The 16,512-nt window shown below is 57.9% G+C and overlaps 1 protein-coding gene across 4 annotated transcripts; it reads right to left on the bottom strand.

Annotated features, from left to right (window-relative positions):
- Positions 1 to 6,896: 6,896 nt before the first annotated feature.
- Positions 6,897 to 13,007, bottom strand: CTDSP1 (CTD small phosphatase 1). 4 transcript variants are annotated; one of them, XM_082631269.1, is made up of 7 exons: positions 12,721 to 13,007; positions 11,155 to 11,303; positions 10,589 to 10,690; positions 10,417 to 10,473; positions 9,706 to 9,798; positions 9,393 to 9,578; positions 6,897 to 8,633 (listed from the first exon to the last, which is right to left on the bottom strand). In XM_082631269.1, the coding sequence occupies exons 1-7, from the start codon at positions 12,785 to 12,787 to the stop codon at positions 8,505 to 8,507; spliced, it is 783 nt and encodes a 260-aa protein (XP_082487395.1). In that variant the 5' UTR covers positions 12,788 to 13,007; the 3' UTR covers positions 6,897 to 8,504. The 4 variants fall into 4 exon arrangements, with proteins under 4 accessions (XP_082487395.1, XP_082487394.1, XP_082487396.1 ...); XM_082631268.1 differs by having other exon boundaries at positions 10,589 to 10,693; XM_082631270.1 differs by lacking the exon at positions 10,589 to 10,690.
- Between the last annotated feature and the right edge of the window lie 3,505 nt (positions 13,008 to 16,512).

A 16,512-nucleotide genomic window follows, 5' to 3' on the forward strand; every position in this document is an offset into this window, starting at 1 on the left:
GCGACCGCCTGACGCCCAGAGCCAAGGTGCCCCACCCTTGGCTCCCGAGCAGGCGCCCAGGGATGGGATGCGTTTCTGCCCAGGGCCCAGGCAGAATGGGATGCAGGTGGACAGCATCTGCCAGGAAAGATAGGGGCACCTGGACACTTCCTCCCTTCGACCCAGAGGAGCCGGCACTGCCGTCCTCCCTCCTTCCCTGGGGGAGTGGCCCTGGGGTGGGGGAGCCCTGGACCCAGGGATTCAGGGCCAGGTGTTCAGACTTAGGGCCCTTCCAGGACATATGGGACACTGGCACCCCTAGAGGTCGCGCGCTCAGAGGGGCACAGTGCTCTTCTTGCCTCCCTCTTCAGACGTGCTGACTCCACCTGGAGGTTTTTTTTTTTTTTTTTTTTTTTGGTACGCGGGGCTCTCCCGTTGCGGATCACAGGGTCCGGACGCGCAGGCTCAGTGGCCATGGCTCACGGACCCAGCCGCTCCACGACATGTGGGATCTTCCCGGACCGGGGTACGAACCCGTGTCCCCTGCATCGACAGGCGAACTCTCAACCACTGCGCCACCGGGGAAGCCCCACCTGGAGTTTTTATGAGCCGCCATAAACCGTTGTCTTTGGACTCTGCTGCTCTCTCCCAGGAGCCCCAGCTTCCATTTCTGAACCTGATCCCGGGGGGCTTCTCACTCAGAAGGGGAAAGGAGCGCAGCCCTCTCAGGAGCGGGTCTCACTCACAGGTCGGCGTTGCCCACAGACTCAGCACCCTGGGCAGCTGCCCCCAACCTCCACTACTGCAGAAGTTCTCCTGTCACCTCTGAACTGTGGTCCTTAGGAGGGTGCGCGGAAGTGGGCTGGGTGAGGGCAGCTGCTTCTCCTGACCACACCTTCCCAAGAGTTCTAGAGACCAAATGTACATTTGTGTGCACACGTGCGCTTGTGCATGCAGGTGTGTGTGTGAGCTCACGCACAGTTTGATAAGAGGAATACACACACTGCAGGTGGTATTTTGTTTCTAAAAAAACAGGGCTTCCCTGGTGGCACAGTGGTTGAGAGTCCACCTGCCAATGCAGGGGATGCGGGTTCATGCCCCGGTCTGGGAAGATCCCACCTGCCGCAGAGCGGCTGGGCCCATGAGCCATGGCTGCTGAGCCTGTGCTCCGCAACGGGAGAGGCCACAACAGTGAGAGGCCCGCGTACCGCAAAAAACAAACAAACAAACAAAAAAAAAACAAAAAAAACACAACAAAAAACACATTTTTGTGTGAATAGAAAGTATATGTTCACTCAATTTTACGGACAGGCAAAAAGGAAAGGAAAAACTCATTTATAATTCCACTACAGAGATAAATCTGGGTAATTTATTTTGGAGTATTTCTTTCAAGTTATTGCCCAGTACATATACTGTGTGTGTAATATATGTATATAATATCTATCTATCGTCTATCGGTCTTCATATATATCCTTTTTACTGTGACATGTTACATGCTAATTGGCAGTGTCATTTTAATCATCTCATGATAGTCCATTAGATAGATAGTATAGCTTATGTAAGCATAGCTCATTATTGGACTTTCAAATTATATCCAATTACTTGATATCACTAAGAATGCTGTGATAAGTATTCTTATTGCTAAATCTTTGCCAATAGATTGTATCCATTATTATTTATTTAGGATGAACTCCTAAAAGTGGGATTGCTGGGTCGAAGATGTGAATAGGCGTGTTGCCTTCCAGAAAAATCGCATTAATTTAGAGTCACAGGCATCTGGCTGTTTGCCCAGTACTGGACTCCAGCTTTTTTTTTTTTTCCTTTTTTTTTGCGGTATGCGGGCCTCTCACTGTTGTGGCCTCTCCCGTTGCAGAGCACAGGCTCCGGATGCGCAGGCTCAGCAGCTATGGCTCACGGGCCTAGCCACTCCGTGGCATGTGGGATCTTCCCAGACCGGGGCACGAACCCATGTCCCCTGCATCGGCAGGCGGACTCTCAACCACTGCGCCACCAGGGAAGCCCCTGGACTCCAGCTTTTAAGAAAATTTCTGTCAGTTTGAATGTCCAAAAGAAAATTGTCTTTGTGTTGATTTATATTTCTTTGATTACCAGTGAGATAGACCATTAAAAAATATATTTATTGGGGAATTTCCTGGCGGTCCAGTGGTTGGGACTTGGTGATTTCACTGCTGGGGCCGGGTTCAATCTCTGGTCAGGGAAATAAGATCCCGCAGGCCGAGTGATGCAGCTTAAGTATGTATATACAGGCTATGTCTTCTATGAATTTTTAACTGATTTGTTGGAGTTGTTTATATATTTAATGTATTAAGGTTGGTAAACTGCTTGCAATTTATGGTATAGTTTTCTCTAATTTATTGCTTGCCTTTTAACTTAGCCTTAGAATTTTGGGGTAGAACTGCGGGATCTTAGTTCCCCGACCAAGGATTGAACCAGGGATTGAACTCCACTCCCTGCATTGCAGGCATGGAATCTCAACCACTGGACCACAAGGGAAGTCAGGAGAACATACGTTTTTAAAAATTATTTCCAATTTCTTAATTTTGATAAATGTCAAACATATAGAAAAGTAGAAATAATAGCATGATAGTATAATAATAAACACCCATGGACTCAAGAATTAACATTTGCTATATATATATATATTTGGAAGTTGCAGATATTATTATACTTCAGCTCAAAATATTTGTCATACATCTCTTAAGAAGTAGAACAATATCCTTCATAATTGTAATACGATTTTTGCAACTGAGAACATTAACAATTATTTCTAATATCATCTTCCATGAAATACATAATCAGATTTCTCCGGTTGTCCACAGGAGGACTGTAACACCTGGTTTCATTGATTCTTGATCAAATCAAGATCATGCATTTCCTTTGATTGTCATGTCTCTTCAGTATCTTTTCATCTAGAAGAGTCCTGCTAGTTTTTTCTATGACATGGGCTTACCTGAGTCAAGGGCAATGTCTTGTAGAGTGTTCACACTGGGATTTGTCTTTCTTTGTGTATTTTTTAAAAATTAATTTAATTTATTTATTTATTTTTGGCTGTGTTGGGCCTTCGTTGCGGTGCGCGGGCTTCTCTTGTTGCGGAGCATGGGCTCTAGGTGCGTGGACTTCAGTAGTTGTGGCACGTGGGCTCAGTAGTTGTGGTGCACGGGCTTAGCTGCTCCATGGCATGTGGGATCTTCCCGGACCAGGGCTCGAACCCATTTCCCCTGCATTGGCAGGCGGATTCTCAACTGCTGCGCCATCAGGGAAGCCCCTCTTTGTGTATTTTTAAATTTGTTCCTCTTCCTCCTGTATTTCCCACAAACTGAAAGTACCTCTAAAGGCTTGGTAGGTACTGGTTAAACAAATTTTTCAAAAATATGTGAAAAAGGACAGTGTTTCTCCAACTGTAATATCTTAAGAATCACTGGGGAATCTATTTGAAGTGCAGATTCTGATTCTATAGGTCTGGAGGGGGGCCTGAGACTCTTCATTACCATCAAGTTCCCAGATGGTGCTGATGTTCCGTTCAGTGGACCACACTTTGAGCAGTGTGGTCAAAAGTGTTGCTGTGTACTTCACACTACCTGGCATCAGGAGGTACACAATGTCAAGTTGTCTCACTCAGCATGAGTGAAGGCGAAGTTTTATCCCTTGATTACGGTGGAGATTGCCAGATATCGCCACCTTAAAGGCACATTTCCCCCTTACAATTAGAGGTCATAGTGGGGTAATCTTGGGGCAATTAGAAGTCATCTCCAGGCACTGGCAGAAGAAAAGTTTCAGATTATTTACCACTTTCTACTTCTCCTTTTGTAATATTATTTTGTAATTACTTTGTTAATGTCTGTGTTCCCCACAGTGTCTGTTTTGCTCACTGCTGTACCCTAGTGCCTGGTACAGAGTAGGCATGCAATGACTGTTTGAAGGAAAGAAATGGAATTTGTGATTTCTACCTTTGATAATATATTTAGAAAGCTGTTTTTAATTTAAATCGATTTTTATTTTTAAAAATTAATAAATGTACCCGGTAAAATAATTCAAAATATAAAGATATATAATAAAGCGTGTCCCTCCCATCTTAAATGACTCCCACCCAGTCCCCCAGCTCTGTTCCCCACAATTAGCCACAACCCCCCTGTCTTGTGTACCCTACGGAAGTATACAAAATTATATACGTATATTTGTGTCTACTTTTATATTTCTCTTTAGTGGGAAAACACCGTCACCATTGCTATGAATCTTGCTTTGTTTCATTGACCGGTTTATCTTGGCGATCATTCTATATCTGCTTGGATAGTTCCACCTCATTGTTTTTCATCACTATATAGTATTCTCTGGTATAGATACAGTGACATTTATTTAACTAGTGCCTTATTCTTGGACACTGAAGTTATTTCCAGTGCTTTGCTATTACCAACAAGGATGAAATTAATACCCATATGCATACAAATTATATGCATATACATTTTATCTACCATATAAATTCCTAGAAGTGCAAAAAAAGCTGCCTGTTCCTTCTGTTCTCTGTGTGCGTAACAAGCAAATAGTGAATAACTGAGCCCCACACCAGGCTCAGTGAGAGACATTCTCACAGCTGAAGTTTCCAAAGCCAGAAGTCAGGTTGCCTTCCTCCCTCCCCTCCACCCATGCCCCCAGAGCCAACCAGCCACAGCTTCCTGCCAAGTTCATCTCCTATGTCACATCCATCGCTTCGTCCTTCTCTCTTCATTCTGCCTCAGCTTCAGTTCAGGTCTTCATCATCTGTCTTCAGAACCACGGCTGTGGTCTCCCCGCAGGGAGAGTCTTATGTCCCCATACCCCTGATTTAGCTTCCAACGCGCAGCTGCCAGGTTTGAGTCGGCCCGTCTCTTGTTCAGTGTCCCCCAGTGTCCCTCAATGTCACCCCCTGCTCGCAATGAAAAGGCCACTCCCTCGGTCTGCCTACAGATCTTCGATACCTCGCTCCCGCTTTCTGCGGCGTCATTTCCCATCCTTCCCCCAACTGTGCGCATTTCCAAAATTGTCACTTCCCACGCTCCTCTTGTGGCCCTCCTAAAGCTCTGGCTTCCTTTCCTGGTGTACCTCCACGCACAGACCACCTTCACCCGAACCTCGTCTCCCTCCCAAATCCTCTGAGCCTCACTCCCGCGGGAAGGATTTCCAGTCCCCCCCCCCCCCGTGGACGCCGCAGAGGGGCTAGGTGTCCCCTGTGCCCCCTGCCCTCCGTGTTATCTCTTGCACTGCATTTGCAGCCTTTCAGGGTTGGACAGGCCGTTCAGGTGTCTTTCTCCACACTAAGGTGTGAGTTCCTCGAGAGGGGCGGCACAGCCTAGTGATGGCATGTCCCCCGGTCCTGGCACTGTGCCTGGTACAAAGTAAGCTCTGATACACGTGGCTGTGTTGAACTCTGTGGGTGAAGTGTGGGGGGGGCGGGGCGGGGGAAGGCTGGCTGTGATCTCGTTCAAAGTTGGGAGCTGTGGCGACTCTCTGGGGGGATGCAAATCTGGAGGGACTGGTGTTTGCATGGAGAGCAGGAAATAGTGCAGGACCCCAAGCAGGGTCAGGGCAGAGGCAGGGAGGACTCGGTATTCACCCTGCCAAGGGCTCCGGGGCTTCCGCTCAGACTGGCACTGGAGCTGATGGCACTGAGCGAGGGTACTGCGGCTTCTCTTCCCAGGTGGATGCTTCGTGACACTTTTCTGCCAGGGAAAAGCAGCGGGGAGGGGGCAGTATCACACTGCAGATCCCCTCAGAGACTTGGGGGGCAGGTCAGCATCTGGGGCACCAGCAGGCAGCCTTGAGGCTGGATCCACAAGGTAAGGGTGGGAGGGGGTGGGAGGGGTAGGGGAGGTGGAGCTGCGGGAACAGGGATCAACCTTTGGGAGGGGCAGACCTTCCTTCCCCGCAGTGGGTTTGTTCGGGCGGGCGGGATGGAGCCAGAAGCTACCCACTCCCGGGAGAGGGGGGAATGAAGCCTGCCCTCAGCTTTCCAGCCACGGGCGGGGTTGGGGAGAGGGCTGGGTGTGTGCGCCCAGAGGGCGGGCGGCGGAGGCCCGGCGCTGGGGACCCCGGGCGTCCGCGAGGACAGAGGCCTCTAGCGGCCACCGTGGGAAGCAGGAGAGGGCGGGCCGGGAAGGCACTTCCTGCCAGGGCCTGGGGCTGCCCAGTTTTGCAAAGGAAGTGCTGCCCGGGCCGGAGGGGCGGAGGCAGGAAGTGGGCCAGAGGCTCGTGCGAGGGTGCGGCCGGCGGGTAGTGAGAGGCCGCGGTCGGAGGGGGTTCGGAGGTGAACGAGACTGAGCCCGCTACCCCACCCATCCTCCCCTGAGCCCCAGACGCCTCAGCCTGCCAGCACGTCCGGCGGCGCGGCTCAGCCCGCGACGCCTCGGCCGCCCGCACGCGGCCTGGGTCAGCCGCGTTCTAAGTTCTTCCGTTTGGAGCTGACCTTGGCTTCCCTCTAACTCGCCCCGCACCCCCCCTCCCCCCTCTGGGGCCTCGTGAGCCCCTCCCCTCCGCTCCGGAGTGGAGACCACACCCCTCCCGTCTCCGAATACCTTCCAGGGGCCTCTCCTAGGGACGCATTTCAGCTTGCTTTAGAGCTAATGATATTGAGTCCTCCCTGTGCAGGCATTTAATCAATTCTGTAAAGAGAGCCTGTCTCCATTTTGCAGATTAGATAACTGAGGCCAAAGAGAGGTAGAATTAAATAGCACAGCCGGATGCACTCAGATCCATTCAAGGTTTGCACTTTCGGACTTCAAGCCCCAGGGGGCTTAGGGCAGCCCCTCCCTCCACTACTACCGCCGTCGCTCTTAAGGGTTTGTTGAAGCGAGGTATGGCTTCATGGGACTCCCCGCACGTCAACGCCCCCCCCCGCCCCCCCGCCAATAACCAGAGAGTCAGGATAAGGGGGTCTGTCTTTCTCTTTAGTTCTCATCACGCTTTGGGGCTGTCCGTTACAGAGAAGGCACTTAGATGGGAAGGTCACCTGTTCAGACCAACCTGTCCTCCCTCCCACCCACAGCTCGCTGGGAGGGGGGGAAGGGTAACGACATCTCCACCTGACATCCCCCTTGGCACTGGTATGTGGGTCCCCTTAACCGATAGGCCCTGGGGAGAACCCAAGGCCTTGACCTCCAGACCCAGCATTTGGGGGAGGGGTTCCAGACAAAGGCCTCAGAGCTGGAAGGCAGCACGTCCTGGGAGCTGCCCCCAGCCAGCAGGGGGCGAGGCAGAGGGCTGCAGGGGCGGGTTGGCACAGGGGAGGGGGACAGCTTGGCTAGGCTTCCTAGAGCCCCCCAAACCCCGCAAGAAGGGTCCCACCTCCTACAGATCCCCTAAAGGCACCGGTGAAGTATGGGGTGGGTGGGAGAGGCACCTGTTAGGTGGTGTAGAGACCCACACATGCACACGCCATGGTGGGCCTAGCATAGCGCTGGGCAGAGAGAAGGTGCTCAACAAATGTGTTTTGAATGTATGAATAAACGGATCGAAGAGGGTGTGAGGGACAAAGGACAGGGCCTGGGGCTCTTTGGCCCAGCCTGTTTCATTCAGAAAATAGCAGTTTAAAAAATGTAGAAATCCTTCCCCTCCTCCCCCCCCAGTTTATGGGTCCAGGAAAGGGGTGAGGGAGGGGTGTCTCCACCCCAACCCTTCCCTCTCCCCTTCCCCTAAAAATCTATATACACATATACATATTTATATGGCACCGCAAAGGGATCCTGCCTATGCCTCCACACTCGGAGCTGGGGCACCAAACCCCAGGGCCTCGGGGTGGTCAAGGCAAAGGTGAGAGGTTGGAGCTTGGGCCATGTGGGAAGCGGCCCTCAGGTGCTGATGAGCCCAGAGAAGCTGGATTCTAGGGTCCTGAAGGACAGACCCCTGCTCCCTTTACAAGTGGTAACAGATCTTCTACCCTCCCCGCCCTCCTAGTTAGAGATTGGTGGAGGCTATAGCAGTCCCAAGGTAGGAGGTGGGGAGACTGGGTCCTCCCCCACCAGCCTAGATTGCTGCAACCTGATGGCTGTTCCAGGCAGAGCTGACCCGGATTGTGGCCCTGGGAAAATTGGGCCGAGAAGAGGGCTCTATGCAAGGCACTTGGTGTCCACTGTCCCCAGGCAGGGGGCCCAAGGCGTGGGGCAGCAAAACCCTGCCCCTCCCCCAGGCAGAACTGGAAGGGCCCGAGGGACCCAATTTGGCAGCAGAGAAACATGGCCGTGCAGAGAGAGAGAGAGAGAGAGAGAGAGAGAGAGAGAGGGAGAGAGGAGGGAGGCCGCACGCAGGGCCCCACAGGTCCCCCAAGAAGGAGGAGGTTCTAAGGCACTGACACAGGGACCCAGGGACTCGTCGCCCTCGGTGCAGCCTGCAGCCCCCTGCACAGCCTGGCCGGGCTGGCGGGGGAGACGCCCACTTCCCCGTGGCGCTGTTTTCTTTGCTGAGTTTTCTTTAGGAAGAGTCCGCGTGTGAGGCGTGCGGGTGTGGTCAGGGGCAGGTCCTGGCCCCGTGGCGCCTCACTAGCTGCCGGGCCGAGGCTGCCTGAGCACTGAGTACACGTCATCCACACGGCTGAGCTGCTCGAAGAAGGGCAGGAGGTCGTGGAGCTCCGTGTCACTCATGTTGTCAAACCACGAGGCCACCGGTACCTGAGTAGATGGGTGTAGGGCGGTGAGGGGGGGCAGGCGGCCCGGAGCACAGAATGTCCAGATCAATCCTGAGCACCCACTGCTCGATGGGCCGCCTCCTGGAAGCCCCTTACCCACAGTCTTCAAACATTCTGACGGCAGCCCCAGTGAGTCACATTTACACACAGGTCAGAGCAGAGGTTCTACGGAACCATGCTTAACCTTACCGTGTGCTAAGCACTCTGATATTTTCAGTTCTATTTCATTTTTAAAAAAAATCCCAACTAAGGGCTTCCCTGGTGGCGCAGTGGTTGAGAGTCCGCCTGCCGATGCAGAGGACACGGGTTCGTGCCCCGGTCTGGGAGGATCCCACATGCCGCGGAGAGGCTGGGCCCGTGCGCCATGGCCGCTGAGACTGCGCATCCGGAGCCTGTGCTCCGCAACGGGAGAGGCCACAGCAGTGAGAGGCCCGCATACGGCAAAAAAAAAAAAAAAAAATCCCAACTAAGACCCACTAAATTATTTCCGTGTTCCACTAACAGCTCACAACTGGCGGTATGAAAAACGGAAACTGCTCCAGTGTCCAGAAGGGACCCGAGCCCATGGCAGGTGCCCTGTATCTGCAGGCAGAATGGGCTGAGTGACTAACACAGAACAGGGAGCAGCAGTGGGTGGACCAGGCGGGTGGGCAGCAGGCATGGGTCACTGAGGAAAGAGGGAGGAATGGGAGGGCACCAGACCCCAGCAGGGGCCCCCATCCCCATCCTGCCCGGCACTCACGGCGTTATCTGGATGGAAGACATAGGAGGCGGGCGAGTTGTCCAGGATGAGCACCCGCCGAAGGTCTCGGCCCAGCCGGCTCAGGTCTTTCACGTAATTCCCCCGGTGGAAGACGCATGACTCACGAAACAGCCGCGCCCGGAAGGCCCCCCACTTGTCCAGCAGGTCAGCTACTGGGTCTGCGTACTGGGGGGCAGGAGGTGGGTCATCCAGGGCCAAGGGCGACCCAGAGGTCACTGCCCAGAGGTCGTGCGCTGGAGGCGGATAGGAAGCAGAGATGCCCCAGGAGGCCGTCGGAGGGTGGAGGGCTCACCTTGGCAAGGCTGGCGGTGAACAGCACGCATTCGAAGAGCTCACCCATCCGCTGCAGGAACTCGTCGACGTGGGGCCGCTTCAGCACATAGACCTGGGGGGTGGGCCAGTGAGGGGACTGCTGGCCCACAGGCCTGGGCGGGGCGGCCGGGGGCTGGGAGGGAGTGGGTGGAGGAGGCACAGGAGGGAGGCTGGTCCCATGGCCTGCGGGCTCCACTCAGCCAGCTGGTGCAACCACCGCTGGGGAAGACACCCACCCACCCAGAAGAGAATCAAAATGAACCTCCACCTCCTGGTTTCGGGCCCTGCCTGAATCACTAATTCCCAGCCCCTTCCTCCACCGTGGCCTCAGCCAGATGTAGGGGCCTGGGGGCAACCCCCTCACCCCAGAGCTGCAGAGCGCCGGCCCCCGAGCCAAGTAATGGAGAACAGGCTGGACAGCACACAACCTATCCTGAATTACTTGAACTGGGTCCCGGGCAGGGTGGGGCGAGGGGGCACCGAAGAGGACCCCGACTCCCTGCAGGCCTTGGAGTCGGGCCAAGTCCCTGAGGATCCGTGTGACCTTAGGCAAGTCTCACACCCTCTCTGGGCCTCTGACATTCCACATCTATCAGAGTCCCACCTGGGACTCTCAGGACTGGTGGGAAGAGCCTGGGGTCTGGAAGACAGATGCCAAGCCTACCACATCCCCCCACACCCGGCCCCTCACCTGGTGGACCACCCCATCAATCTCCACAGGGATGATGAAGTCGGCATTGTTCACTGGCTGTGAGGGGGGAAAAGAGCTGCTGGAGCTGGGGCGAGGCCCGCCGAGACCGCCTCCCAGGCCAGGGCAGACTCCCTTAGAGACCCGGGGCTGAGGGCTGCTGGGCAGGGCCCACCTTGAAGGAGCTGTGCACCAGGGTCTCGTCCAGGTCGATGACTACGCAGATCTTGTCCGAGTCCTGGGCCTTGGCCTCGGGGAGCAGGTACTGGACTGGGGTCTGCTGTGGGGACGGGCGGGGCTGGCTGCGGGCACCTCTCTCAAGCCCCAGTCATTTCTCCTCCACATGTCTTCCCTCCCCCAGCCCTCTACCTGGCGAGCCACAAGGACAGTGGGAGAGACCAACCCCTTCCCAGCTTTGCCCCTGCCAACTCTGGAGCCTGGGGTAGGCCGCCTGGCTCTCTGGGCTTCACTTCCTGACCTGGGAAACCAAGGCAGAGGAAAGCTTCCACTTCTGAAGGGGAAATTCAGAATTCCCGTGGTTGGGGGGCCCTACCCTGGGAGGCAGTCTTGGGGCATTCAGGGTTGGGAAGGCCTGGGAGGGTGGAGGGCTTGGTGGGGGGACAGGGGGGCTCCAGCCTCCTTCCAGGGCCTATGAACAGGTCATGAAGAGCCCCCCTCCCCCTAAACCCCCTGAGGGCTGAGCCCAGGTGCCCCTGCAGCGCCCTCCTGGCCATCACACACCTTGGGGACAGCACCGTTCTCCTCCACGAGCAGGGGCGCCCCACTGTGGGCAGGCAGGGCCTCCCCATCATCCCGGCAGACGCAGCAGAAAAGTGAGTGGAGGATGCCCCGACTCCGGGGCTTCTGAGACGCCGCTGACTTCTGGTCACCTGAAGCAGGGAGGCCCAAGGTGGAGGGAGGCCCAAGGTGGGGGCAGGCACACTGACTGGCCTGCAGAGGTGGGCACATGTGCCCAGGCGCGAACCCCTGGGCTGAGAGGGTCTGGCCGTGCTGCCTTCATTGAGGGAGACACACGAAGGTGGCATCCTGACAGTCTTGGCTCCAGGCCACCCCTCCGCTCCCCACAAGTTCTTCTAGTGTGGGTGCAAAGTTACCCACATTAGGGAGTGGGCTGGCTGGAGGCGGGAACTGAAGGTGTCTTCCTAACAGCCTCCATCACTGCTGGGGGATCAGCCCACTAGGGGGACCTCCTGACACACCCTGTACCTGAGCAGCCCCTATTCAGTAGGGCCCCTGCCAGAGAGGGTTGAGGCCTGGGGCCCTGGGGCCCGCCCACTCCTGCTCTCCTTCCCCTCCTTCCATCCTCTCCGCCTCCAGAGGTCCAAAGTCCTCCCTGAGGCTGGGCCCAGAGACAGGGGGTGGGGGCCTGGGGCCACTGTCCTGCCGCCATCTGCTGGCCCCTCCTCCTCCGCTCCCGCCCGGACCTCCAACTTAGGTCCCGCTGATAGACAGCCCGCCCTCCAACACCCCTCCACCCGGCCCGGGCAGAGCTAGGCCCAGGCCACAGGTGCGAAGACCTAGAGGGACTTCCGAGCCTCTGAAGTCAACACCGGGACAGGGAGGGGCAGACCCCCTGCCCAGACCCGTCAAGCCCCGGGGTGCCCGGCCGAGGCCGGCGGCATCTCGGGTCGGTGCGTGTGCGCACAGACCCGGCGCCCACCGGCCTGCAGCCGGGGCTCCGAGTTCCCGGCCCGACACGGGTCTCCCCGCGGGCGCGCTGGCGATCCTTAAAAGCGGTTGCCCCTCTCTGCGTCTCCGAGAGGCTCGGCGCCTCCACGAATGACGGGAAAGTTTGTGAAGAACGTGGCTGTGTGGTAGTGGGAGATCCTTCCAACCCTGCCCAGCCCGCTGTCACCTCTGCGCCCCCTCCCTCGACCTAACCAGACCGCGGCCCAGAGGGGGCGGAGTCTCAGCTGGTGGCCTGAAGGCGCCCTCTTCAACCCCCCCCCATCTCCCAGCCCCACTGGCGCCAATGAGGGGGAGGGGGCGACTCTCGGGCATCGCGCACAGCCAGTCCGGGAAACCCGGAGGGCGCCCCTTCTCTACCCCTGCCTCAGTTTCCCCACCTCGAGCAGACAGGAGCGCCCAAAAGGCGGCAGGCCCCGCCCCGCGTCTCTGAGCCTCTGCGAGTTCAAACTCTCAACCAGCTCCCCCTCCGGTTGGAAGCTTCGGGCCCCGCCGAGTCGGGAGCCTGGGGCGGCAGCGGCGGCTGCCCCGGGGAGGGTCGCGGCCCCCTCCTCCTCCCCGCAGCTCCCGGATTGCGGGTCCCTCCGCGCGCCCCAGTACCTTTGCTCCGTAGCGGGCTCCGCGCTTCCTCCTTGCTGATCTGAGTAATGACGGCCGAGCTGTCCATGGGGCCGGGCGCGCTCCGCTCCGGCCGGACTCTGGCCCGGGCGCCCGGCCTCCCCCCCGGCTCGGGCCGGAATCGGGGCGCGGGGGGGAGGGGAGGGGTGGGAGGGAGGGATCCCCGCGAGCTTCGGAGGGGAGGGGAGCCAGGTTCTAAGGGGGAGGGGGAGGGAGGGGCGCGGAGGAAACTTTGTTACAACATGGAGTTTCCTCCCCGCGAGGCGGATGCAAACATGGAACCCGGGCGCCGTTTCAAGGCTCCCCCTTAAAAGGGCAACGGTTTCGGCGTGACCTGGACTTGGCCGGGGCTTTCATCACTTCTGGGGCCGGCGCGGCTTGGCGGGCTAGGAGGCGGGCCCGGCCGGGTTCCTGCCGCACTCCAGGGGGCGTCGCCTCCCTTCCTGCCGCCCGCCCGCCTGCGGGGCCGAGCCTCTGCGGCTGCGTGGCAGGGCCGGCACCCGGCCCACTGTTCTCCGGCGCTGGGCGGCCTGGGGACAGGGCCGGCCCGGAGCGCCCACGCCCGGGAGTGCCCAGAGGGCGGCGCGGCTCCACCTCTGCACATTCCGAGGGTCGGGGGCTGGCAGCCTCTCGGTTTCCTCATCTGGGAAATGGGGTAACACCGTCTAGTCTGTGAAATGGGTCTCTCCGGCGGTCTAGGGGCCATCTCGCAGGGAAGTCGTGAGCGTGCAAAGACTCTTTGCTACCTTCAAACGGCTGTGCACGGCTGTGCAGATCCGCTCTTAACCGGACCATGACCGTCACCACCTACCGGCAGTCTCGGGCCCCTTCCCCTAAACCCGGAGTTGTAGGGCGTGGAAATTCCAGCTGTATGCCCCGGGATGCCCCCTGCCGACCTCTCCCAACCGCCTCACCTGGCGCCCGGCCACGTCCACTCCAGCCACCTGGCTTTCTCGCCAGAAGCCAAGCGCCTCCACGCCTCAGGGCCTTTGTACATGCTGTTCTCTCGGCCTGGAATGCGCTTCCTCCGACTTCTCACAGCCAAATCCCACCGACCTCGAAGAAATGACACCCCCTCCAAGAGGCTTTTCTAGGCCCCTCCCCTACTCCCCACGCCGGCCACGATGTGACTGTTGGTCTGGGGGGAAAATCAAGCGGCGGCCACACACAGTGGGGCCCCCATCCCTGCGGGCTCAATGCCCAACCGTGGGGACCACAACGTCAACTGGAGGACCGTGAACACCCGCTCCACCTGGGTCTGTGCAGACACACCGGCGGGCGCGGGGCCCGCGTTTCCACGCATATTCTTCACGAGGGAAACTCCCGTGTGGCGCGCGGTGAGGTTTGGGGGTGCGGGTTTTTTTTTCCTGTTTATGAAGTTCCTTCCATTTGCCGTTACTATTTTGTGTTCACGTTTTAAAAATATTCATAACGCCAAGCCTTGACAAACCCGCCTCAGCATTTCCTTCCCCCGCCGGGCGGGGCGGGGCGGGGCGGGGCGGGGCGGGCGCGTCCAGTCCCGTCCGGCCGCTGGGTGCTAACGCGGCGCATGTCCTCCAGGCCGGGCGGAGGGGGGAGCCGGGGAGCGAGAGGCCGCGCGAGGGGAGCGGCGCTCGCCCGAAGGCGCGCCAGCTTCGGGGCTGGGCAGCAGGGCGGGGAGGAGGTGGTCAGAGGCTGTGAATCCTGTGGACTCCATGACCCCCCTTCTGCTATTGGGTTAGCCAAAAAGTTTGTTCGGGTTTTTCCGGAACATCTTACTACGCCGCCGGCCGGCTGCCATCACTGCATTTAATCACGATAATCGCCAACTTGCGGCGAGCGCTTAGTCTGGGTCCCGCTTTGGCTGCGCCTCTCATCTCATTTACTTCTCAGAACAACCCGTTTTTTAACCCATTTTATAGATAAAGAAACTGAGTCCCGACGAGCTAGTGACTCGACCCGCCCTCCGGCGGAGGCAGAGGTTGGATTCCGGTCGCCGCGCCGAGCCCCCTCCCCTTCGGTACGGCCCCGGGGCGGGGCCTCGGCATTCTCTCCGGATGCTCAGCCGGCGCCGACCCCAAAAGGATATGTGCGGCGGGGGCCTGAGTGAACCCCAGGCCTCGCCCCTCGCCTGAGCAGGGCGGCTCGCCTTCCACTCCCTTCGTCTTTCCCTCTGTGAAGGCTGGAACCTGGCCGACTGTGCCACTGAGGGTCAGGGGAGCTGACGCGGGGATAGGGCACTGGGCAGCACTGCTGCACCCCTCCCGTCGCTATTCCCTTCACCTCCTACCCCAACTCTCCCCCCCCGCCCCGCTCCCCGCCATCTTCTCCTCCGAGCCTTCGCTGGTGCGGGTCTCCTCCCAGCGAGACCTGCCCTCTTCTCACGCTCAGCGGTGCACTTGCCGCCGGGGCGGAGTGGATGCGGAGTGAGCCCGGACGCCCGTGCAGTGCGGGGGTCTGGGGTCTGTGGGGACAGAGTTGCTGGTGGAAGCGTTCTGTAAGGTGGGGCGGGTTCTTTGGCTTTCCTCAGGAGGGAGGGGAGTCCACACCCAGCTGCTCTCCCTCTACGCTCTCTACTACAGCAGGTGGGGGGGTCGCCGTACCCGCATAGTTTATTTTTATCTGTTTCATAAGTTTGCGCCCCAGGACGGATAAAGTCATGGGGACTGTGAGTCGAGAAACACTAGGACTCAGCCGGGGTCGGTCTGGCAACTATGGACAAGTGTCTTGTTCATCCAGCACCTCAGCTTCCTTCTCTGCCAAATAGGGTTGGTAAGGGTCCAACCCAGGCAAGTGGGTAGGGGGAATGCCGAGCAGAAAGGCCGGATGCCCTCCGCCCAGGCTCCGAGACACCCCGTGGTGCACCTTACGACCGAGCGGGGTGGATGGCGGAGTGAGTCAGGGCGCCTGTGCAGTGCCGGGTCTGGGGTGTCTGTGGGGATGGAGTTGTGGGTGGAAGCTTCTGGGTGTCAGGCCACTCCCAGCCTGAGGGGCTGATGAAGCATCTAGTTAGATCTGAACCTGGGGGCTGGGAGGACCAGAGCTACTGGGGAGGGAGCAACCCTTTTGGAGGCGTCCCTGTCTGGATATGACTGACTTTGGCCTGACTTCATCGCTAACGCCTTACCCAGGCCCAGAGCAACCCTTAGCTGGCCCTTTGGTCCCCTCCCCTCCTCACCTTCCTTTACCCCAAGTTTTAAGCTCCAGGCTTGACTATTCGTATGACCAGCCTGCCTGTTCTTCTGTGGAACTCCCAACAAGGTTGCAAGTCTCTAGCTTTTGCACACACTGACCCCCACCCCCCACCCCAACTCCCGGCATGCTCATCTCCCCCTTGACTGCTCTCCCTTTGTCTATTCAGCTTTCAAAATATTGTCCAGGAGTTTATCTCCTGTGGGCCTTGCCTTATCGGTTGCAGGTGTGCCTGACGCACACTTCCGATCGTCAGTGTTTTGTTGTCGTTTACTTAAGTTCCCCCCAACCCAGTGTGAGCTCCTAGAGAGTTGACATCTTTAATTGGAGACTGTGCCTCCCTTCCCCACGTCTAGCACAGGGCTGGCACCCAACTAATGCCTAGAGAATTGACCAGAGGGGTGGGCAGGGGGTACAGCTGGGGGCACCTCAGGGAAGCAGGAAAGGGGTCTCCCGTTTCTCCGCTACCTGGCCCCCATTCACCCTCTCTTCCAGTTCGCAGGGGCCCCATCTTCTCCAGGGACAAACCGGGAGAAGGAGGTTGGGCGGCATTCTAGCCCAGGTACCTCTCCACCGTTGCTCGGGTGAGCTAGACCTGTCCCA

The sequence above is a fragment of the Mesoplodon mirus genome, assembly GCF_964341445.2.
Source record: "Mesoplodon mirus genome assembly, chromosome: 8".
Taxonomy (NCBI): Eukaryota; Metazoa; Chordata; class Mammalia; order Artiodactyla; family Ziphiidae; genus Mesoplodon; species Mesoplodon mirus.